General features: G+C 53.8%; 2 protein-coding genes across 4 annotated transcripts in view; both read right to left on the reverse strand.

Annotated features, from left to right (window-relative positions):
- The window catches only part of GPR68 (G protein-coupled receptor 68), a 29,881-nt gene extending 22,117 nt beyond the window's left edge, over positions 1-7,764 (reverse strand). Inside the window, exon 1 of the mRNA XM_082736686.1 lies at positions 6,740-7,764. The gene's annotated coding sequence lies outside the window, so the exon portion shown is untranslated. The remainder of the gene's footprint in view (positions 1-6,739) is intronic.
- A 3,119-nt stretch (positions 7,765-10,883) lies between these two features.
- The window catches only part of CCDC88C (coiled-coil domain containing 88C), a 124,249-nt gene continuing 110,369 nt past the window's right edge, over positions 10,884-24,763 (reverse strand). For 2 of the 3 annotated variants that reach the window (XM_082733946.1, XM_082733945.1), the window contains 5 exons: positions 24,376-24,564; positions 21,631-21,696; positions 18,828-18,896; positions 16,909-17,198; positions 10,884-13,190 (listed from right to left, as the gene is read on the reverse strand). In XM_082733946.1, the coding sequence (XP_082590072.1) occupies positions 12,168-13,190; positions 16,909-17,198; positions 18,828-18,896; positions 21,631-21,696; positions 24,376-24,564 (1,637 nt within the window). In that variant the 3' untranslated portion in view covers positions 10,884-12,167. Of the gene's footprint in view, positions 13,191-16,908; positions 17,199-18,827; positions 18,973-21,630; positions 21,697-24,375; positions 24,565-24,763 lie in introns of those variants that run through there. The other variant, XR_014312571.1, reaches the window with a different exon arrangement.

Genomic DNA, 24,763 nt, shown 5'->3' on the forward strand with positions numbered 1-24,763 from the left:
ATGAAAACAAGCTCCGTTTCGATTCATGTTTCACTTTTTAAAGACAGAACAGCATAGCCCCTGTTCTAGTTACTTAAAGATCTGAAATTGGCCAGTGGAAAAGGGTTGTCATCTCTGGCCCTGCTCTCTCTAAGAAGATGTTAGATTTAGAGAAGCAGAGATTCATCATGCTGTTTACAATGTCGCCTTTTGGCTAGACTTTGCTCTGTTTCTTGGTGTTAAGATGTCCAGTCCTTGGCAGGGGCAGCAAAATTTGTTCTTTTGTAAGTAAAACCTGGCCTTGTAAACAACAAACAACAGCTCACTAAGTTAAAATGATGCATGCATTGTTTTCCAGAATCTTCCTGGTTCTAGGGGATGGCAAATTATGGCCCATGCTCCTGGAATGCTGATTTGAGACACTGTACTAATAACCATCTTCCTTGCCCACAGCAATCATCTCCCACAACGGGCTGGCCTCCAGAGACGCGGGCAGAATTTCTCCATACCCGGCATAAGTGACGTTTACGTCCATTGCTTCTTTAAGAGCCTCTCCTGATTTTATGGTCTCGGCGTTTGCATTTTCCCAGTGTCTGGTTAGGGAAGCCCTTGCAGGTGGTCAGAAATGGCAGCAGAGGGGATGGATGAAAGACGGTCGCACCAGGGCCAGAAGTGTGCCGAGGACTTCTTATCAGCCCATCCAGATCCCCTCTCTACCTGTCTCCTTCCTAACTCCATGGATTGGATCGCAGGTGCCTCCCTTGCCCTCTGGCTTCTGTTGCGTTTGGCCAAGGATCCGAGGATGGCAGGAGAGTGGGGAGGAGGGAGCGTTTCTCCCCCTGCCAGGCTGGCTGCCTGCCTTGAGCTAGTGCTGGAGTCCTTGTCCGGCACTACACTTCCTCTCCTTCCAGCCTGGGGGAGTGACAACTGGCCCGAGATGCTTGGCTCAGGCTCGTGCACCGTCCTGCTGTGGTTCCCTTAACCACACCCAACCACACCTCGGAAAAACCGTGCGTGGGTTAACCTCTCCCCGGTCACCCTGCCCGACAGTGCCTCTACTTCCTGCCAAGACCCTGACTGATACACACACGTGGAGACCAGATGTCTCTTCCCTGCAAACTTGCACGAATGGAAGAACATGCACACAGTTTAGAATGTGCACAGATTATCTACTTTTAAAAATTACTGTTTCTTCCAGTTCGTTCTTCCAGTGAGCACAGCTGGCCAGCCTCAGAGGAAATCTGTCTTTATCCCCGGAATAGCAGAATGAGGTCCCTGCTTCCTCACTCGGCTCCAGCCCCAGCTTGTCGTCGGTCGTTGTCCCTGCTTAGCTGCGGGGCTCTGCCTCTCGCGGACTCCCCTGCCCTGTGCTTCCTGTCGCTGTGAGCCTCCTACTCCTTTTGGTGTGTCTGACTTTCCTTTTGAGAAATGCTTGTCACCGTAGAGTCAGACTCGTCCTTGGACAGTTTCAAGCAGCAAGAAGCTGGCTTTTTTGAGAATTCTCTTTCCTGGCACCAGCCATACTCCAGCAGGTTTGGGCCTGAACTGATTAATCAGACTGACCTGATTAACACAAGGTTGTTTCCTCTCCCACTCAGATAATCCTTGGGCCCTCAGACAGTGTGACTAATGGGGCCACCCGAAGGCAGGAAACTCTGAGGCTGGTGGAGAGGGAGTGCAAGTCCAGAAGAAGTGTGAGTGCACACATCTGGCATGCTGGGGAAACCCTGTTGCGTGCCTGGCTGGACTGCAGACTTCTGGCGGAGGCCTTCAAGCTAGGCTCGCTCAGTCTCAGGCAGTTGGGAGAGGGAAGGGTTCAAATCTGAATGTCTGGGTTCAAATCCCAAACCTGTTGCTTTGTGGTTGGGGGGGCTCTGGCAAGTTTTCAGGCTCCCTGCAGCCTGCTTTTCCTCCTGTAAAAATGGAGGCAATAATGGAGGTCGGTGTGAGCATGAAATATAAAAGTGCTCTCAAGAAATCTGTTGACGCAGAAACCAGGAGCCCAGCCCAGCAAGTACTAAGAGAGCAGGTTATGGTAGGAAGGCACAAAGGGGGCTTGGCCCACTGTCACCGGGTGGGTCAGACTGGGACCGCTCAGCCAGCTTTGACCAGCCTCTGCCTTGGTTCTCCTGCTTATGGAGAATGGATGGAAATCCTGGATCTTCATACTGGCTATGGGACCTCGGAAAGCTACGGGACTGCTCTCTGCCCCCATTGCCTTATCTGTAAAATCGGGATAATAACAGGACCTCACAGGGTTGTTGTAGTCAATGAATTAGTAAGTATAAAACTCTTAGAAATATGCCTGCCCCTCCTGGGTGCTCAGGGGATGTTAGGGCACCCCTCTCCATCCAGTGGCTGTGGAAGGCTGATGTGTTCCACTGTGGCTCAAGTATGCAGGCTTCTCCGTGATGGCAAGCTAGGGAAGTGTGGTTTAGTGTCTTTGGTTTGTTTCCTGTGGGGCTCATAGGATTGGGGTGTGGCTGTGGGGGCAGGGCAGACGTGAATTTGACTGGCAGGTGGCATCCAGGAGCTCTTCCAGATTCACCTGCTTCAACCCCCCAAAGCGAAGCTTTGAAAGCTCCCTGGGATAGGCTTGGATGCCTCTAATGGGGAGGAAGGGCTGACATGGGAAGGGACTGGCAGAGAATCTGTGACCCAGATGGGGTCTCCCCCAGAAATCTCCGTGACAATTCTCCCTCTGTGTTGGGCTTCAGACCTCGCCTGGTCTCTCCCAGGCTCTGGACTGGGATCCTGGAGGTGAGAGAGGTGACAGACTGGCAGTTAGGAGATGAGGAGGTAAGGAGGACACACATGGTGGAGCCAGACTGCCTGGGTTCAAATCCCGGCTCTGCCACTTGCCAAGGTATTCAATCTCTCGGTGCCCCTCCTGTACAGTGAGGGTGATAATGGTGGCACCCACCTCACGGTGTTGGGGAACATGCTCGGAACGGTCAGTGTTCAGCAAATGGCAGTTATTATTAATACACCACCGGCCACAGTGCCCTGTGACGAACCGGGACAGCTATTACGCAGCGTGCATCATGTTCGTCCTCAGAGACGTCCATGTCCCAATCCCCAGGACCTGTGACTGCGTTGCCTTTCATGGCAAAAGGGACTTTGCAGGGGCTGGGTAGCTCAGCTCGGGTCAATGTCTCATGGGTCATGGGATGGAGACCCTTGTCTGGATCCACGTTCAGCGGCGGGAGGGGGTAGGGGGGGCGGGTCTGCTTGAGATGGTCTCCTTCTGTCCCTTCCCCCACTCTCATGTGCGCTCTCTCTCAACTAATTAATTAATTAATTTAGGTGTCTCAGTGAGTTGGGCGTCTGACTCTTGGTTTTGGCGCAGGTCATGATCTTGAGGTCCTGGAATTAAGCCCCGTATCTGCTCAGTGCTCAGGGGAAGCCCGCTTGTCTCTCCCCCTACTCTCTTTCTCTCTCTCTAATGAATAAATGGATCTCTCTCTTTTTTTTTTAAGGAGACTTTGCAGGTGTGATTCATTTAAGGATCTTGCAACGAGAGTATCCTGGATTTTCCACGGGTGGGAAAGACACAATCAGCAATAGTCAGCTTTGAAGATAGGAGCTGGCCACCAGCCAAGAAACGCAGGCAGCTTCTAGAAGCTGAAATAGGAAACGAGATGGATTCTCTCCTAGAGCCTCCATAAAGGAAATCCACTGTGCTGACAGCTCGAGACCCACTTCTGACCTCCAGAATTGTAAGATTAAATTTGCGTTTTAAGCCACTAAACTTATAGTGATTGTCACAGCAATCAACAGGGGACCCATACAGTGTCCCGGAGCCAACACAGCCGTGTCCTTGAAGGGGGAACCACGCTGAGCCACTCCACATTAGATCACCCACACTGCTTGTCCCGTGCAGGTGTGGGGAACCCACTGGACCATGGAACCGAATGTCCCCTGGACATAGGCAGCGCCAGGGATCGAAGATTCAAGGGCAGGGGTGCTCGGGGTGGGCTCAGTGGGTTGAAAAAGGCCTCCTGGAAAAACTGAGCTCTCAAGCAGGGCCTTGAAGGATGGAAGGTGTGGGGTTTGGGCAGGGAGGAGGAAGTGGAAGAGGAAGGAAAAGCATTGCTGGAGGTGGGAGGGGCAGCAAGACCAAAGTCAAGAAGGTCAACCCAGCTACGCATTCATTATTCATTCACCTGTTCAACCCCTGTGCTCCAGGCTCCGTGGGGACAGACACCTGGATAGTGAAGTGAGTGAGACGGACCTGGTGGTGGTTCTTATGAACTTCTGCTTGGGAGTAGAAGCCAATACCCCATTACAGCGAATCATAATGACCCTTAAAACAGGAGAAGTACAGCTGGCTAAGGAGGCCCATCTGGGTGGGCTTCCTGGAGGAAGTGACCCTTCAGGGATGGATACACTGAAGGCTTGTTCTGCATCACTTCCGGCGTAGTGTGGTGCTCTGAACTCAGGAGAGGCTGACTGATAGAAGCTGGCTGATGTATTTTGTTTTTCCCTATCCATTTCTCTCTTAACCTGTTCTGCACTAGAGAGAAAGTCTCAGCTGGGTGTCAGTATGTCTTTAGGTCTTAATTCTTGTCAATCTCCCTTTGTAAGCTAGAACACTAGCTTCAGGTGTGTTCTGCAGACAACAGGCGTTAATCTAAGTTTAAAACCAACACTGCTTGGTTTTCCTTGTTTTTATTCGTCCAATTACCTTGCCTTTGTGGTAGAGGATACTGATTTCCCACTTCTGTGAGTGGAACCCAATTTCCTTTTAAAAATAAGGGTATTTAAGTGCCCCAGAACCATGAGTGTGTGTGTGTGGGGGGAAGGTTCTCCCTTCTGTTCTGGAATTAACCACTGGGGTCCAGTTGAAGACCAAGAGGAGCACCCAGGGTGTCCCTCGGCAGTGGGCCTGACCGCTTTGGGGCTTCCAGTCCTAATCTGGGTCCCTGGTCCACATCTGCAGGGCTGGGGAGGGTGAGCAGGAACTGGGAGCAGAGGGTGAGCCCTGAGAGGCTGAGATTCTCCAAGTGAACTCTCGTGGAGTGGGGTTGGGTCTGCTCCAGAGAGAGGAACCCAGTGGTCTGTCTGCTTAAGCAGGTGATGCTAATCAGCTCGGTGTGCCTTTTTGGTTGGGAAGAAAAGAAGCCTGGAGAAAGGCAGGAGCTGGCCAGGGGAGACTGAGCCCCCTGCATGTCCTCTACTTGTCCTGCGGGCTGGTGTGGCTAAGTGGATATGGAGGCCAGGAGCTGAGCTCCCATAGGGCTGTCTGGTGGGGTGGGAGTCAAGGCACCATGTCAGGGATCCGGATAGCACGGAGACCCTGGAGGTTTTTTGCATGGTGTCCCCAAGGACTACCCAGGGGCCATCAGGGCCAGTATCGATGTCGAGAGGACATCGATAGGGGAAGGCTGCATAATGGGACACGTCCGGTCCCCCCTACCCGCAACACACAGACCCTAAAGGAGTGAGAAGGAGGGGGCCCTGGTCCCTGTCCTCTCTTCAGAATATAGGTTCTCTTTGTCCTCTGTCAGGTGCCCCAGGGGTCATTCTGGGGTATCAGGGCTTGTCCCCAAGGTACCAAAAAACTGATGGACTCTGCATCAGAAGTTGTGAAGCAGCCTAGGAGAGATCTGAAAATAATGGCAGTGAGAGATTAAGTTTTAAGCTTCTGTTTCCGGAATAGAGGTTCTGCCATAATACATTTCCAAAGTAAAATATTCAAGAAAAATATTATGTGTATAATAAAATGGAATTTGGATGGCCAAGTTTTTGTAAATGACTTAGCAGGGAAAACTAGGATTGACACAGCAATGACGATACTCTGATTGCGGCTATGAGTAGAGGATGATGGGCAGGGAGGGCCAGGGTGCCTGATCAAGAGGAGGGCAGTCAGGGTAGCCTTCCTGGAATAGGTGACTTTTAAACTGAAACACGCAAGGGGATGAGGAGGCATCCTGGGAATCCTCCCAGTGACTGGTGTGTGGGTGCTGTGGAAGGGATCCTGTGAGTATTGATGGTGGGGGCTTAAGAATTTCTCATCAGTGCAGGGATAATACTGCCTTAGATTCTGATCGGCTACGGCAGGAAAGAGCAGCACAGCGGACCTTCTACCAGTTACAGTGTGAGTTGTATGGGTAGGGACCAGCTCCCCCCATCTCGTGTTTCTGCCTGGCAGAGGGCCCGTCTGCTGAATGAGTGATAGGGAATGGAGGGGCACAGCTGAGGCCGGTGGGAATGCTGACGGAGAGGTACTGCCACCACATGAGCAGGTTCTCCGTAGATGTCAGTTTGCTCTCTCCCCCTCTGCATCAGGAAAGTCTCCAGCTTGGGACCTGGTCTTTCCACTCCGCCCGCAGTGCTCCTTCCCAGGGCCTTAGCTGCAGTTATGCAGGGTCAGGGCATGTCCCCAGAGGACCCGAATGGTGTTGGACTTTGGGGATCTGTCCCCACCGCAGGGACCCTGGGCGGGGCAGCCCCCTCTGGCCTCCTGCTCCCTCCCCCAAATGCCAGCGTTGTGACACTCCCTCCGGGTGGTAGGTCCTTGAACCCCCAAAGCGCTATGGATGTGGATTTTGGAATGACAGGACCTGCCTCCCAGCCCTTCTCCTCCTCTACTCCCCACAAAGGCCTTTATCCAGAGTCTGGATTTTGAATTTTCCGCCGCAGGAGATGGCGGGGAGCCGGTCTTGCCGAAGGGCCAGCGGTCCCCTGGGCCGCCGTCATCCCCGCGCTCCCTGCCCCGCTGTCCGGGCCCAAACCCCAGCTGCCCGGGCGCACTCACCTCTCTCGGGTTCCCGGCGCAGGAAGCCTGGCGGCGGCTGAGCACGAACCGCGGCGGGCGGGCGGCAGCGGAGGGACGTGCGGCGGCGACGGCGGTGCGGGGACCGGGTGAGGACGGCGGGGGCGGCGGGGGCGGGCGGGGGGCGTGGTGCGGGCGGCCCTGCGCAGCGCTGGGCTCCCGCTCACCCGCCGCCTCGGGAGAGGGTGAGGGGGCGGGGGCTCCTCCAGGGGCCCCGGGAGGGAGCGGCTTCCAGAACCATTGCTCCAGAACCGCCGCGCTGCCGGTACCGAGGGGCCCGGGGGTTTCCTGCCCGCTGTTTATTAGGGGTCTCCTGGGAGAGGGGATGGTGGGGGGGGGCGCAGGTGGCTGGCCTTGCTCGGCCAGATCTCAGACTGACAAGGACTGCCCGGGCCATGTGATCGCTCACAAACTTAACCTCAGTGGGCTGGACTGAAAAGCCAGAACTTGGGAAGGGGAGGACTGGTCTGAGTGCGGCCACGACCCTTTCCCTGTCCCCAGGAAGTGCCAGGCCTGCCAGGAGACCCCGGCTCCTGCCTGACCTTGTGTGGTTCACCCCCTCCTGGACAGAGGCAGAGGGGATGGGCATTCCTCAGGCTCACTCTCCCCCTCTGCCGCCTGCAGAAGGGCAAGGGTGGGGATGGAGGGGAGGCAGCCGCCAGGGGCAGAGTTTCCAGCCTCCCGCTGTTGGCCCCGAGAGCCCTGTGTAACATGGAGTCCGTGGTCAGCCGTTCACGGGTTCCTCCTCCTTTGGTCACTTCTCAGTTGTTCTGTGTCTGCTTTTTCAGCCCATCCCTAAAGGATTCTGCAAAGCCGTTTGTGAAACAGTGATCATTAAAAGCTGACTTATGTAGACCTCTGATTAAATACTGTGCATTAAAAAAGCGAAGGTAGGGGCGCCTGGGTGGCTCAGTGGGTTAAGCCACTGCCTTTGGCTCAGGTCATGATCTCAGGGTCGTGGGATCGAGTCCCGCATTGGGCTCTCTGCTCAGCAGGGAGCCTGCTTCCCTCCCTCTCTTTCTCTGCCTGCCTCTCTGCCTACTTGTGATCTCTGTCTGTCAAATAAACAAATAAAATCTTAAAAAAAAAACCATAAAACTGGGTCTGGGGTGCATACTAATGGCAGGTGTGCTGTGTTTGTAGCCAATACAATGAGAACAGTGGGGAAACTGAGGAAACTCACTGGTCCTGCCTTCAGAATCATTGCATGACCCAGCAGCCATGCTGTCCTCCACCCTGGGGTGGGGTGGGGTGGGTGGGCGAAGTTCTGACATGCATCTTTGGCTTGTTTCACTTTCATCTTCCTGGTTGACATAAATGAAAATACGAACCAGCCTTCCTGCAGGAACGACACGCATCGGTGAGTGGCACGCATCCATTGACTATAAATACACGTCTGGCAAAAATCAGTGAGAGCTTTCTAAGAGAAGCAATGAGAGGTGTGGATTTTGCAACAAAATGTATTGCACATTTTATTATTTGTAAGTTTTGTTACATATCTTTATATCAGCAAAACTATTCACACACACACATATTCTTTCCTCTTCCCCCACTTGGTTGATAAACATTTGGCTGGATATTAAACGCTGGCTGGATGCCTCCCAAGGTTTGTTCTATCCCTCTCTCATTTTCTCACTTTGGTGTCCTACCCAGGGTGAGCCCCTCCTGTCCCAGAGATGATCCCACTTCTCTTTCCAGGCAGACCACACCCCTGAGCAAAGGACATCAATACCAGCTATTAGTTGGCTTCTTCCCAGACACCAGGTCACACAGCTACCAGGCCATTGCAGAGGGTGGGGGCCTGGAGCTCAGGAGACGCATGATCTGGGGTGTCCCGCTCCGCAGCAGGACCCTGGGGTGCCGCTCGGAGTTGGGGGGAAGCTTGCCAGGGTTGGGCTGCCAATGTGAACGAGGTGTCAGAGTTGGAACCCGCTGATGAAGTCATGGATAGGACACGGGGAAGAGGGAAGGGAATATTGGATATTGTCTAGATGTAAGGAGACAGATAGGACAAGATGGGGAACATAAGAGAAGCTTTGGTGGGGGAGGATGGTGACTTCCATGTTGAGCGTTCTGAGTTGGCGGTGTCTTCTGGACATCCAAGCTGGAAACGCAGGTCAGGTCTGGAGGTTCCAAGGAGAGGCTGGGGCTGGAGATGTCTGGAGCCTTCTGGGAACAGATTGTAATTAAAATTGTGGATGTGTATGAGCTTGTCTGGGGTGAGAGGAGGGAGTGATAAGAGGGCTGGGTGCACCTCAAAGTGAGCCATGCAGAGGACCCAGGCCACAAAGGGATGGGTGTGGTTAGTGTGGAGGTAGGCAGAGGGGGGATGGTTCAAAAGGTCACCTGGGGTGAATTCCATGAGGACTAAGTCATCCAAGGCAGGCAGCTTCGGCCAACACCCAAGGCCAGGTGTGTGTGCGACCTGGGATGAGAACAGCTGGCTAAGATAAAGGCGGGGGTACAGATTCCAGACCCATCCTCAGGCCAGGATGTGGCCTAGAATATGTGGGGTGCGGAGACAAGGGCCAAGCCTTCGTCCTGGGCTTCTGGTTTTTGTGACTGCAGGACAGTTTGCCCCTGGATGAGCTAGAGGAGCCAGAGGGGTGGGGGCAGGGGTGGCCAAGCGGAGGAGTTGAGGCCTGCAGGCTCAGCAGGCGGGAATCGTACAGCAGGTGTGACCTCAGGCCTCAAGGTCAGGACTGGTCAACACTTGGCTAGCTAGCCCTGGGGGTGCGTGGAAGGGGAAGCCTCTAGGACCTAGCACTTGAGCTTTTTTTGTTGTTTTTAGTTTTATTTACATTCAATTAATTAACATAGTGTATTAGTTTCAGAGGTGGAGTTCCAGGGGTTCGTCAGCTGCACATAACCCCTAGTGCTCATTCCATCACGTGCCCTCCTTAATGCCCAGTTACCCAATTACTCAGTTACCCCATCCCCCCACCCCCTTCCCTCCAGCAACCCTGTTTGTTTGCGATGGTTAGGAGTCTCTTACCGTTTGTCTCCCTCTGATTTCGTTGTTTTATTGTTCCCTCCCTTCCTCTCTGCTCCTATTCTGTTTCTTAAATCCCACATGAGTGAAATCATGTACTTGTCCTTCTCGGACTTATTTTGCTTAGCATAATACCCTCTAGTTCCATCCATGTCGTTGCAAATGGCAAGTTTTTTGTTTGTTTTTAGATTTTATTTGTCAGAGAGAGCAAGCACAAGCAGGGGGTAGGACACACTGAGGGAGAAGCAGGCTCTCTGCCGAACAAGGAGCCTGATAAGGAACTCCATCCCAGGACCCTGAGTCGAAGGCAGATGCTTCACTGAGCCGCCGAGACGCCCCAAGATTTCATTTTTTGATGGCTAATGTTCTACTCCTTAGCTTTCAGTGAGTCTGTGGAGAGAGAGTGAATGAATGAGGGGCTGGCAAGTGTGAGCACTGAAGAGACGTTCCGGAGGGCAGAGATTCACAGGCTAAGTTCGAGGAGGAACAGGCCACGCGTCAAATCCCACTGAGGCCCCACAGGAGGAGGCCGCTGCCCAGTTGGGCCCAAGCTTGCAGGCGGCAGCTCTCCCTAAGTGGTCTCGGGCCACAGAGTGCAGAGCTCCAGAAGGGATAGGTGGAAGGGGAGGGAAGAGGGGACTTTCACAGTCCAGGGACAGAGGAAGGAGACACTGAAGAAGCCGCTAGACAGAACAATTTGAAAGATCTTATGTGTGGGCAGGTCTCTGCCAGTCTCCTTCTCTCCATCTGACTTCAGCATCCAAACCGAGGCCCTGGAGATCTAAATTCCAGATCCGACCCTTCCGAGTTGAGTAGCCTCAGGAAAACCCAAAGGACCGGCCGAAGCTGAACTTCTGTCACAAGATGAATCCCACACCAAAATGGGATCCAGCTCTTCCCAGCTGAAAATAAATGTGAGTCTGGGAAAAAGCCGTTGCAGAGGGAGCCCGAAAACCTTGCTCTTTTGTGTTCTGTGACCTGGAGGCAAAGGGAGCTGTGGGTTCCGGCGGCCGGGAAGGTTCTCTGGGGTGAAGACGGGCGCCCGGAGTGCCCGGAGACCCCGAGATCCCCCTGGCCACCATGGCCCGTCCAATGCCACCAGCCCCCCCAGTGAGAAAAACCAGGACTCGAGTCTCTGCCGTTCCGTTTTATTATCAACCTGTCCTCGTGTTCCAGAATGAATGGCTATTTAGTACACAACCCAAAGCACTCCTACAACTGGTCTTGTTAACAGTCCCATTTTTTTCTCAGTATATTAAATCAAAAGAAAAAAAATACCTTAAAAATAAAATCACCAGGTTTAGTACATCCCAGAAAGAGCACCTTTACTAAACAGAAAACGTTTGTCAGGAATCTGACCAAATACACAAAGCAGCAGGTAAGATTCCTGAGAGAAGAGACAGACTCCCAATGGAACATAAATAGATCCCCCTCGAAGAATATATATTTCACAGGAGTGTGTACATATATAATATATTAAAAGAAATTTGGTTTCTACCACAAGAAATTATTCAGAAATAATAAATCAGTCTCTCATCTGAGACGGGAAGGAGAGAGGCGGCAGCCACATTACCAAGCAGGCCTACGACCCACTCCTGCACATGCTTCCCCTCCGGACACGACGCCCGCTTGCTGGGAGGGGGCCGAGACGGACGCTCCTCTCTGCCGCGGTCCCTAGCCCCAGAAGATCCAGTGTTTCAAGAGAGAGCCAGGGAAGGCAGGTCTCCGCGGGGCCCCCAGAGCCCACCGTACGGAGCCCAGGAGCCCAATGCGGGTCGGTGGGCCAAGCCCGAGGCCACCTGCCCTGGGGTAAGATGGAACTGCTTGGGACCCCAGGAAATGGTGTGGCCGCACTCCTGGGTTTCAGCAGCAATCCTAATTCTGGTGTCTCCCCGAGGTCCTCAAGCTCTTTGTAGTTTGGCCTGTCTGGACTTCTCCTAGGATCAAATGGCTTTTAGGAAGAGGACATGGGAGTTTCCAGAACCACTAGGGCTTGGCCATGGGAATGTGTGTTTGCACACACACAAACACAAGTGCCTTAAGAGAGGTCGACGAGTTGTAAATGAGTGTTCTGCCAGGACGCACTCAAGTAGTGTCTACTCTGGGGTTAGTTGTGTCACTGTATTCTGACTGTCCCCATGCTGAAGTGGATTTGTTCAAAAGACAGCGCTTGCTGGAGGCTACACATACAGAAGACACACACACACACACACACACACACGCACGCATATGGGAGTGTAATCCTCTCAGGGCTTGGCACAGTGTTTTCATTAACAGAACAAGAGGGAGAGACGCCCAGGAACCCGGGTCCGCATTCTAAACCCCTTCCCGGCACCACAGGCAGACAGAAGAAAAGGCCATCATAATTAGAAGGTGAGTCAGTCGCTGGAAGGTTCAGAAGCCGCTGGCCCAGATGAGTCACACGCAGCCATACTCATACCACACCGTCTGCGGGTCCCCACCAGGCTCGGGGGACGCTGGCGTGCTCTTCAAGCTGCTCCCGCGGCTGAAGTCCTCGGAGGCCCGGCTGGGGTGGGGAGCCAGGTCAGGAGACCTCCCCGGGCTCTTGGTGGGGAGCCCCTCACTGTGGCCTTGCCTTGGGACCCCATCACCCTCGGAGAAGCTGAGTGGCCCCCGGACAGGGGCGACAGTGGCCACCTCTGCCGCGTGGGGGGGCGTCTGGGATTTGGTCCTGGTGGCTTGGGCTGCGGCGGGGGGGAAGTGCTGGGTCTGGGAGCTGCTGCTGCCACTGCAGGAACCTCCGGCTCCAGCAGCGATGGCCGGGGCTGTGGCGGACTGCTGCAGGGGGGCCAGCCTCTCCTCCTTTGGGGGAGCCAGTGAGAAACGTCTCACATCCGGGGGCCGGCTGCGGGGGCCTGGGCCCTGACCAGAGCCGCCAGTCTTTCCTACAAGTGGGGTCCGCTCCCGGGCCAGGCTGTGGGAGCTGGAGGGTGTGGGGCTTTGTAGGACATGGCTGCCCGTTTCTCTGCCCCCTGAGCTGTCAGGACCCCCCAGCTTCTGAGGGGCTTCCTGTTTGCAAGCCTCTGGCCCGCTGGCCCGGAGAAGGTCGGCAGAGGCGAGGCTGAAAGCCCGGCTCAGAGATGCGCTCCGGCTGGCAGGCGTGTGGGATGTCGGGGGCATGGCGGCCTGCCGGGGTCTGCCCAGAGACAGGCTCTGGGGAGGCTGGACCTGCCTCGGGGGGCCACTGGGCAGGGCCTCAGCCTCAGCAGCTCTGAAGCTTGGTTTCACATACTGCCCGGGCTTCGGGAGCTTCCCCTCAGAGGTGCTGATGGCCATCTTGATGGTGGGCGCCACAAAGTTGGTGGGCATCTTGGCCCCTTCTTTCCTGGTAGGTGGTCCTGGCTGGCCTCCAGTGGCTGGGAGGTCGCTGGCCTTCCTGAAGTAGTCACTCAGCAGGTCATCCCGGCAACTGGGAGCATCCTACAGGGAGGAAAGGAAGAAATGAGGGGTGGCCACAAGGGCCAGGCCGGTGCTGGGATGGCCCTCCCCCCAGCCTCCACCCCAGGATGTCCGCTGGGCAGTGCAGGTGGCCAGGGCGAAGGTTTTTTGGCTCCTGCTTGGCCTCTTCGAGGTCTAATGTTGCCACACCACCCCTGGTCAGGCTTTGGGGGCTATACATGGCTCACCAGGGCGAGAACCGTGGACATCACTGGGGCAGCCCCCTAACTTCACAAACAAGCACACACATCAGACAGGAGCAGACTTCCTGCGAAGCTCATCCACGCTATGGAAAGGTCGGGACTGAAAGCCCGACCACAGCCAACCGTCCCCATCCGTTCTTGCTGTCCTACCAGGCAGGGCAGGGGGAACAAGCCGACCTGTAGTGCTGTAGTCAGCCCACCACACTCAGACACACCCCAAGGGCTTTGTCTGGGGCCACTGAGGAAAGGGAGCAAGCGCGGCTCTTGAAAAGCCAGAACCTCACTGCCGCTCAGACCACTGCCCCGTGAGAGGCAGGCACGGCGGGGGTGAGTGGGAGCCCAGGACCTTGGGGCTGCCTGGGGGGAACCGAGGGCAGGGCATGGCGCAGCCCACCAGCCTGCTCCCCTCAAGGGCTGGGCTTCCCCTGGCTGGTGAACTTGTGTCCTTTCCACCACCCTGCAGGTACACAGAGTCACCAGAGGCCAGGGTCTAGGACGCCACTCGGTAACTTCAGCCTCCTGTCAGGACTTCGGAGCCTGGAGGAGCCAAGCAGAGGTTCCTCCTTAGGCTGACGGATTCCCAAAAACCCAGGAAAGGAAGTACATTCACTTGGCAGGTGGGGGTGGGGAGAGCCAAGCTCAGAAGCCACCCACACCCGCCAACAGCTCCTGGCCCCTAGAAACATCTGGATGCTCAACTTGACCGAGGCACACTCTGCTATCTGAGGCTCGGCGAGGCGACAGATTTTGGTGGAGTGTGTGTTAAGACCTTCTATTGTTAACACTGATGGGAACCCTTTCTCGAGTGCCAGGCTCTGTGCTAAGAACTATGGGTGTAATCACCAAGAAACCAAACCCTCCCTTCATTGTCAAAGCAACCTTGCAAGGTTGTTTAAGTTGGACTAAAACAATCTTTAGCAGGTGAGGAAGCTGAAGCCTCAGCGTTGCCACAGGACCCACATCTAGAGAGCAGACCAGGGATGAACGCCTCCCGCTGCATCGTGACGTCTGACTGCAACGGCTGACGGCGCCACCTGGGTCCCTGTGGCACATTTTTAATTCTCCATATGCACCCTCAGGGGGCCACCCCCTCTGGCCACCCAGGAGCCCATTTTGAGACACCCGCCTCTTGGCATCATCAATATCCAGGGAGTGGAGGCCCGGGTGGGGCAGGCTGTGACTTCCTTGGGCGGGTAGGGGGCCGGGAGAGGGGTCAGGTGCATGGGGTTGGCAGGGGGTCCGCATCCTGGGCAGGCAGAGAGGTAAGTGTGACTCTCCAGGGCCATATGGCAGCTCCCAACATGAGCTGCCACCATGCAAGGTTACTTCGGGCTTGTTTAGGCTGTAAAGAGACAGGTGACAAGATGGAGTGTGAGTGAGGAGCAGTGCGAGGGACAGGTCCGTGCTGAACAGGTTGGGCCCTGTTACTTTGCACAGAACTGTCCCTCTCCCCGAAAATCTGCAAAGGGAAAGCAAACTCACTGTGACAGACACAAAGTCAGAAATGAGTGGAGAAGGAAAGTCTCCCAAGTGCAGGTAGCCCTGCTTTCTGGACTGTTTCCACTTATTCCACCAGATCGGGGCTCCTCGGTGTGAGATGCCTGGACACATGCTGAGAGCCAGAGCCTCATCCAGGAAGCCACAACAGCTGCAGATTCTCTGGGAGCCCCAGCTCAGACCCACGGAGCCCGAAGCTCCAGGGGCAGCCTGTGTCCTGGCAAGGCCACCAGGTGAATATGGGAACCACTGAGAAGACCCTAAACTTCCTGAAAGAAGCAGGGCTTTTGTCTGGTTTCTCCAACTCCCAGCACATAGATAAGTGGTTGCCAGATGGAAATATCAAGGGAGGGAGCGCACGGACCACGTTTTCCATGTCCTTTCAGGGCTAACCACAAGACCGCACTAGCAAGTGTGCTACTTGTCATTCACTGGCTTGCTCTGGCTTTCGAAAGCAGGCACTAGGCACACTGCGTCACATACGGTAGGTGTTCAGCAAACAGCTACTGAACGAGGGACGCCTGGGTGGTTCAGTTGGTTAAGCAGCTGCCTTCGGCTCAGGTCATGATCCCAGCATCCTGGGATCGAGTCCCACATCGGGCTCCTTGCTCGGCAGGGAGCCTGCTTCTCCCTCTGCCTCTGCCTGCCATTCTGTCTGCCTGTGCTTGCTCTCTCCCCCCCCCTCTGATAAATAAAATCTTAAAAAAAAAAAAAAAAAAGCTACTGAACGAGAGTGTGTTCCCCCACGGCCTGCTGACGGGGCTCACAGAGCTTACCGTGCAGCTAAGGAAAGTTCAGTGGTCGAAGGAGAATGAGACGGAATCCGGGAAGCATTAAAAAATCCTTAAAAGAGCTCAACTGCAAGACAGCATGTTCATGTGTCCAGTTACGCAGCTGCTCTCATGACTGAAGTCAGGCAGAGTGCAAAACACGTGCCTGTCACTTCAGAAAAGATGAACTGAGGCCCTGAAGAGGGAACAGAAGTTGGGGACCCTCATGCACAGGATATCCGGGGGTCAGAGCCATAGAACACAAGCCAGCAGACTCCAGCTGTGTGGCTCAATGTGTTTGCCACAAGTTCTTCATGGCCCATGAGCTAAGAAGAGCTTTTATGTTTTTAAATGATGGAAACATTTTTTTTAAAAAGGACAGCCATGGGGGGCGCCTGGGTGGCTCAGTCCTTCAGTATCTGCCCTTGGCTCAGGTCATGACTACAGGGTCCTGGGATCGAACCCTGAGTTGGGCTCCCTGCTTGGCAGGAAACCCTCTCCCACTCCCCCTGCTGGAGTTTCCTCTCTCACTGTCTCCCTCTCTCTGTCAAAAAAAAAAAAAAACAAAAAACTTCCCCGCCCCCGCCAAAAAAACCCCCAAACCCCCAACCCCCCCCACAAAACACCCAGCCTTACATGACCCATGAAAATGACACAAAATCCAAATGTCAACGTCTGTGAGTAAAGTTTTGTGGGCCCACAGCGGTGCCGGTTCGCTGAGAGATGGGCTCCGTCTGTGTTCTCACCGCAACAGCAGAGCCGAGCGGTTGTAGAGATTGTTCGGCTGGGAATGCCCAAGACATTTACTCTCCAGACCCTTTCCAGAAACAGCCTGCTGACCTCTGCTGGTGAAGGCTTAGGGCGAGTGGGTAATTCAGAGCTTCATCACAAAATTTACTGTGAGATCCTCCCTCTGCCAAGTCGGGGGCTGGCCTTATCTTAAAAGAAGCTCCTGGTTTGGGGGGGGCACACCCCATCCCTGCCCTCCGTGCTGACAAAGAACTCCTGTCGCCTCACTCCACAGATGGGGCCAACGGCCCCTGGGGTCCGGGGCTGGGAGCCAGTGCGTGTGGCCTGCCGGCTGCTGGGTATCCTTCTCCACCCGCGCCAGCTCTGCACCGAGGCCACGGCACCCCTGCCCCGGCCCCTTCTATGCCTCTGCCCCGGGTCCCGACTCGGGAGAGGGCGGGGGAAGAGAGGCACGCCGTGTCCCAGCCCTGGGCCACTCACAGGGGTCGGGGAGCTCCGGTTGCTCTCCTCCAGAAACTCCTCCAGCGTGACCATCTCACTGCTCGGCGAGGGAGAGCAGGGCCGTCCCCCCGCGTGGGGCTGTGCAGTGCCTCTCTTCTGGACGCCGTCCTGGGGGAGAGGCCCGTTCCAGGGCGGGGGGTACTCATGGCGGCCCAGGGCGGTGCGTCCTGGGGTGCTGGCATCCCGTGGCAAAGCAGCCGTGTCCCTGCTGGGGATCAGGTCTTCGCTGCTGAAGCTCTCGGACCTCCCGTGGAGCTGGTCGGAGGAACCTGGGTGGTGATGGGGCGGTAGAGAGGCACACACCTGAGTCTCCCTCCCCTCTCTTGCCTGCCTCTGGGGGGGTTCTGGACTGCGTTGGGTTTACCCAAAACAGAGAGAATCCTGGCGGAGAAGCCGGACTCACTTCTCCCAGGCTGGGGTTTCTAGAGTAAGAACATTTAGGAGAGGGGCGCCTGGGTGGCTGGATGGGTTAAGTGTCTGACTCTTGATCTCAACCTCAGCTCAGGTCGTGATCTCAGGGCTGTGAGTTCAAGGCTCATATTAAGCCCACTTAAAAAAAAAAAAAATTTTTTTTTTTTGAGAGTTTCAGAATTTCAGTCGGGCATTTGTTATTTTTATTTAAATTCAATTAACATATAGTATGTTATTCGTTTCAGAGATAGAGGTCTGTGATTCATAGTTGTATGTAACACCCAGGGCTCATTCTATCACGTGCCCTCCTTAATGCCCATCACCCAGTTAACCCATCCCCCCAACCCCTCCCCTCCAGCAACCCTCAGTTTGTTTCCTATGGTTAACAGTCTCCTATGGTTTGTCTCCCTCTCTGAGTTTATCTTGTTTTATTTTTCCCTCCCTTCCCCTATGTTCTTGTTTTTTTTTCTTAAATTCCACATATTGAGTAAAATCATATAATTATCTTTCTCTGATTGACTTATTTTACCTAGCATAATACCCTCTAGTTCTAGCCACGTCATTGTTAATGGCAAAATTATTTGTTTTGATGACTGAGTAATATTCCCTTGTCTATCTCCACCACATCATCTGTTGATGGACATCTGGGCTCTTCCCATAGTGTGGTTATTGTAGACATCGCTGCTATGCACGTTAGGGTGCAGGTGCCCCTTCGGATCATGACCTTTATATGTTTGAGGTAAATCCCTAGTAATGCAACTCCTGGGTCATAGGGTAGCTCTATTTTTAACTTTCTGAGGAACCCCTGTACTATTTTCCAGGGTGGCTGCACCAGCTTGCCTTCCCACCAACAGCATAGGAGGTTTCGCATGTCTCGGTCTGGCATTTAAAAATAAAGTTACTTGAGGTAAAAGTGGAGAGCTCCTGGTGAAGTTTAAGTGACTATCTAACATTCATCACTGTGAGGCCCCACGCTCGTCATGTGTCATCCGTTCGCTGAAGGGTTATTTAGGCCTGCTACATGCTAGTGTCTTCCACGGGTCAGGTGCATGCTAAGAGAAAAAAAATCTTTGAAAAGCTTCTAGTCTTGGACAACATACACGTCCTTTTCAAATGCACAGAAGTGTTCGTTAAGACAGACAATACTGTGCACTATAGCGGTTAAAACATGGAAAGAATCAAAATGCTGCAGCGGTGCTCTCTGGCCACCTCAGACTCCTGGTCCTAATGGCAGCCCCACTCTACAGATGAAGTAGCTTGGATTCAGAGCAGGGGTGCTGGGCCCGGGCGCCCTGGGGCTGGGCGGGGGTAAAGGGATTCACTCAGACACCCAGGTCTGGGCCTCAACCCGCATGATGTGGACCATACGTGCAAACGCGTGAGGCAGCAGAGAAGCCTGTGTGTTTGCTTGAAGTATAAAAATAGATGAGCCCAGAACCAAAGACCCAAATACAACGAGAAGTGCACGGAAGCCAAGGCTGACCTACCTTTCAGGTTAAGAGGCGAGCTCTCGCTGGATGTGTTCCGACTGCTCTCCAAGCTGTCTGGCCGGGACACTGGAAGGAAGGGACACTCAGCCTGAATGGCCAGGGACAGGTGGGCCCCACGCCGAACCATCTAATCCGAGAAAAGCTGCGTAACAAAGCCGCTGTAACACTGAAGTTAAGGCAATGTCCTCGGGAAGGATGGACTCTGGGGTTCTCTGTGTTCTCCCTTCAGGGGATCGAGCTTCACCAACGTGGGTGTGAGGCATAGATCGCCTGGATCCCACAGGCGATCCAGAAACGACCACTAGCTTTGTTTTTATTAGCTCTAGCGCTAGGGACTCTGGCACCGCAAACGGCACTCCGGTACTGCAAGACTCTGGCACTGCAAGACTGGAGAGAAGGGAGGCTCGGGGTGAGCCAAGAGCTGAGGTGGGAGGACTCACTCCCAAGACGGCACAGAGCTTTCTGGAACCGGTGAGATCTGGGGAGAGTGGGAGCCAGGCATCCGTGGGCCGCACACATGCACATGTGCACAAGGGGGTGTGTGTCTGCACATGGGCACCTTCACTCCGGTGAGCTGCAGGGGCCGGTGCGGGGAACTGGGGTGGGGGAGAGCTGGCTTTCCCTGGTCATTCGTGGTCCCTCAGCTCCTTGCTTCCCCATCTCAAATACACATCTACCTGTGAGGGGAAGATCGACCTGTACAGGGACAAGGGCCAGAGAAACCAGCCCTTGTGGCTGCTGCCGGCGTGTGCCCCATGCTCTCAGGTCATAGGCTGAGCCAGCAGGAGGGGCGGCTCTACCCCTGCAAAGGGCAGCTGCCCCTTCAAGGCCAGCAGACCTGCTTCTCCTGGTCTGCTCTTCCAGGAGCCTTGCACCAGCATCCGTCCTGTGGGACCAGGAACCCCTGGGGGACAGGGACTACACTTTCATCATCCCTGCATCCCCTCAGCACACAGCAGGTGTTGGGTCGAACTACACAGAGACCTGGACACAGGCCAACATGGGAGATGCTCTGCTCCCCATGCCCCAAGGACACTCTCCTGACTGAGTCTACAGGGCGCTGGGTTCCCAAGTGCCGATGCACTCTGCAAAGAGCAGGCATCTGGAAAACTCCTATTAGCAAATGGGGTTTGGGGAGGCGCCAAAAAATACTTAAGTTTTCATGAAAAGCGTAAAAGCAGAGTAAGTCTCCTCTCTGGGAGGGGAAACAAAGACATAAAAAATGCACATCTCTCTTTTAAAAAGAATGAAGTTTCATTAAGAGAAAAGGGTGATACAAATCAATAGGACCCAAAGCACTTTTTTTTTTTCTCTTTTTAAAGATTTGAGAGAGAAGGGGTGCGAAGAGCATGGTGGGAGGGAAGCCACGGGAGAAGCAGGCTCCCTGCTCAACCCAATGCAGGACTCGATTCTCAGATCCTGAGGTCATGACCTGACCCTTAACCAAAGGCAGACCCTTAACTGACTGGGCTACCAGGAGTCCCCTAACTCCCAAAGCACTTTTGCTTTTCCTTCTTTTTCCTGCTAAGAAAAGCTCAAGGAATCAGAGTACCTAGGAAGAAAACCCCTCAGGGGTCAGCTTTTGGAGTACCAATCTGGCTCATCAGGGTGCCTTAACAGATCACGGGGAACAGAACCCCCGGGTGTGCTCCCCGCCCCTCGGTGTGAAGACACAGGGCCCGTGCATTAAACTGTTCTGCCACAGAGCCTGTATTTTCTCACGCCAAGTGTGGTGTCTGTATCTATCCAACACCAGCATCACAGAAGGTTCAAGATAATGACTAGGGTAGGAGGGAGGCCTGCGTGGCTCACTGGGTTAAGCCTCTGCCTTTGGCTCAGTTCATGATCTCAGGGTCCTTGGATAGAGCCCTGCATCACTCTCTCTGCTCAGTGGGGAGCCCGCTTCCCCTTCTCTCTCTGCCTGCCTCTCTGCCTACTTGTGCTCCCTGTCAAATAAATAAAATCTTTAAAAAAACAAAACAAAACAAAAACAGAACTCACAGTGAGTTCTGAGGGTTTGTTTTTTTTTTAAAGAATTATTTTCCCACCCTACTACGATTTTTGTTTTTCAAAAATCATTAAAACGTAAAGCAGCTTTTTTTTTTTTTTAAGATTTTATTTATTTATTTGACAGACAGAGATCACAAGTAGGCAGAGAGGCAGGCTGAAAAAGAGAGAGGAAGAAGCAGGCCCCCTGCCGAGCAGAGAGCCCGATGTAGACTCGATCCCAGGACCCTGGGATCATGACCCGAGCCGAAGGCAGCAGCCTAACCCACTGAGCCACCCAGGCGCCCCGTAAAGCAGCTTTTAATTTGTGAGAAGGCTGGTATATAATTCACTGTTTCCCTTCTGCAGAAACTTACAACATAGCTAAGTCAAATGGCCGAATGCTTCTAACAATTTCTAAGACCACACACATCTCAGAGCTATTCTAGACAAAATCCAAGTGAGAATAATGAGAGGCCTCCCTGCTGCCAGTGCTCCCAGTGGGGTCAGCAGAAAGTCCTAGCAAATCTCAGGGGCATTTTCAAGCAAGGGGAGTTGGAACCTGTGGAAGTGGGCTACTCTTAAGGTGGTGAGTTCCCTGTCATGGGAGGTATGGAAGCAGAACTCACATGCCCAGGCCCCTGGGGAGGGTGGAAAGGAGCCTGGAGAAACTGTGGCCCTCTGTATTCCCATTCAACGCAACAACATCACGTCTACCTGTTTTCCACATGGGACTGAGCTCAAAAGTAAAGCGCTGCTGATGAAACCCAGTCTGAGACGCCGGGCCCAAGGGCGCGAGGCACTGAGCACTCACCGTACGGCCTGTGGTTGAACTCCAGCTCCAGGGATGGGTCACAGAGGCTGTCATCTGAATTATAGCCTATGGTGGAAGTAAGATCACTGGTTAAGATAGGGTTTTCTGGAACACTCTGAACAACTACAGACTCTTATTTAGGAAAAGTACATTTTTATTTGTCCTTTGACGAGACAATCCTGCTTCTAGAATCAACTCTATGGGTGGGGTGGTTGAAAGGATCGAGATGTGGGCATTTTCATTAGTATGGAGCTAGAAAAAGACTAAGGAAGATCTCCACGATATACTCCTGGGGGAAAACAAAATCAAGGTGTGTAGATTTTGTTTATTTATTTATCATGGTTTTGCTTTTGAGTAGCCTCCACACCCAATGTGGAACCCAACGTGGGGCTTGAACTCATGACTCTGAGATCAAGACCTGAGCTGAGATTAAGAGTCAGATGCTTAACCTACTGAGTCACCCAGGTGCCCCTATTTTGGTTTATTTTTACAGAAAGAAATACCGGGAGTATAAACAAGGGACTAAGAAAAAAGCTTATCCAGAGGGTGTTTTTGGGAATGGAGTTGTGGGGACCAAGGGGGAGGGGGGCACCGAGTATACCTTTTCATGTAATTCAGGTTTTCGAATATTTTTGGTTTGGTTATTTTACACATTAAAACACATAGGATTTAATTTACAGAGAAAAAAGTCTAAAACTAAAAACAGGAACAAAGCTTACTGTGTCAAGCTGTTAATGTTATCAGAGAGAAACACTGATCTGCAGTGAATTTTTTTTAATGTAAAACTCTGTGAGAGCATCCTTAGTGAGATACAATCCAAGGACTAAAAAGAACTACAAAGAAAACATTGCTTGCTGAATTTATGGTGACTAGGATTACTTTTTAAACCATTATTGCAGGCGCGCCTGGGTGGTTCAGTGGGTTAAAGCCTCTGCCTTTGGCTCAGGTCATGATCTCAGCGTCCTGGGATCGAGCTCCGCATCGGACTCTCTGCTCAGCGGGGAGCCTGCTTCCCCTCTCTCTCTGCCTGCCTCTCTGCCTATTTGTGATCTCTGTCTGTCAAATGAATAAATAAAATCTTAAAAAAAAAAATAAACCATTATTGCATATTTTCAGGGGAAAAAATGTTTCAGGAGACAGACAAAGGACATGCAAATGTGAAATCCTGGAATGTTAAATCTGTATTGGAAACTGACACAAACCAGTAATATATATCTCTCTTCCTTTAAGGAAAGGCCTAGAAGCAAAGGCAACTCCACAGGGCCCAGATCCTGTTACATTCTGCTCTCAAAGAAACCAGAATGACTTAAAAAACAGCTGATTCTAAGGGAGTTTCCTTCCACTGAAGCTGGCTATGTGCCCCCTGGACGTGAACGTGGGAGTGTGAGAATGGGCTGCTGGGAAATCGTGTGGCCACGGCAGGGTCTGCAGCGGTGACTGACTTTCCCATGAGCTCTGTAGGTGTAGGAACAGCCAGAGGTGTTTCTAGGCTCAGACTCTGGTTTAGGAACAGGACCTAGGCTGACACAGTCCGTGGGTTAGTCTGAAGGGCTGGTCCTTGAGCCACATGGGCCACTAAAGTCCAGGGGGAGATGGGAGTCCCAGCCCCCACCCAGAGACCAGACAGAGCTTCTGTACCCCAAGCCCAGAGAGAAGGGGGAGGGGAAAGGCCGACTGTCCGTCCCAGATGCTACATGGCCCCATTCCCCTGACCCCCAGCAGCGAGCGACTTGCTGCTTCCAGGGTCAAGCTGGGAGCAGAGTAGGCCTGCGTGTGGCCGCCCTGTGCTTGCTCCTCTTCTCTTCCCAGGGGCACCCCGAGGGCGGAGACCCTGGCACTCTACCTGTCAAAACAAGACTCTGCGCAGTCGGGTTTCAGGAGTCGAGTTGGGGGGTGCAATGATGAAATGCAATCGCCTTCCCAGTTCTGACTCCCGACACCCGAGAGGCACCCCTCCTGGCTCCACCAGCTGTGGCTTCGGATACGCTCATGTCTCTAGTTACACGAGGGATGTCTTTTTTAGTCTGAGGCTTGATCTTCCTTTCTGTTCGCATATTTTAGATTTCCAAGTGCCCTTCCCTTCACTGCTCTCCCTTATGCCAACAACAGACACTGCACAGTGGCCATTTCTGTGCTGCATGTCGGGTGACTCTGTGGTCCCACACTCGTTTGGGTCACTGCTGTTGGATGTCCAGGGAGTCCCTGAACTTTCAGAGGCTTCACTTGACAAGATCTGACTGAGCTGTTCTGTGGGGAATTCCTCAGGCTTATCAGATCGATTGAAGAACACTTGAACCTCATGTCTGAAGGTGCGACCAGGCACGGCTGCTGGCCCCTGGGAGTGGCTGGCTGTGTAAACCCTTCCCCGGATCCCCTTGTTCTCAGCGAAGGAGCCCTGCTTCCCGCTCCCACAAGCCACCTCCAGGTTCAGAGACACGTCATGTCTCCTCCACAGAGAATAAGCCTCCAAACTCCTACCAACATGGGTTAGGGCGTTGCCTGCTTTTAGCCCAAACTGTGGTTCACGTCCCTTCTGGAGCTACCTGGTGCCACCAATTCCCGAACGGGGGTGGTGAGAGCGGCTTAAGATTGGGCCGCTAGTGGGTGAGGTTGTCCGCCCCAAGCCACATGGCTGATGGGCCGAAGCTGGGTCTATGGGATGGCAAAGCAGGTCTACAGCCTCAGCGGCCTGCTGACCACCTGTCTCTGCAAGCCTGGGGTCTTCGGGAAGGACCTGTGACTCACCTTTGGTGCGGCCTGGGTGCCGGGAGAGGGAGGTGGAGCTGGAAGGGGTTGTAGTGATGGCTGAGGTTGAATAGGTCCGGGAGCTCAGCTCCGAGGGCCAGAGCTTCACGGCTGGGTCAGCGGAGGCATCCGTGCGGTCAAGGCTGCCTCTGTGCGGGGACCCTTGCTTTGGTTTTAGGTCCCCAGGGCCTGGGGCAGAGAAGGACACTGAGAAACAGAGTGGCACAATCCTGTGTAAGGCTGGGCTGCCACACCGAGGCCCAGAAGCAGGGGCACCGGGTGTGCACGGATCACAAGAACAGAAGCTGGGCTGCAGTGCTGACAGGAGGTCCCTGGCTATGGGCCTGTGGTGGGGGGGTGGGAGCAGAGAGGCTGGCCCCGGCTCCAC

The sequence above is a fragment of the Mustela nivalis genome (assembly GCF_964662115.1).
Source record: "Mustela nivalis genome assembly, chromosome: 6".
In the NCBI taxonomy this organism is placed as follows: domain Eukaryota; kingdom Metazoa; phylum Chordata; class Mammalia; order Carnivora; family Mustelidae; genus Mustela; species Mustela nivalis.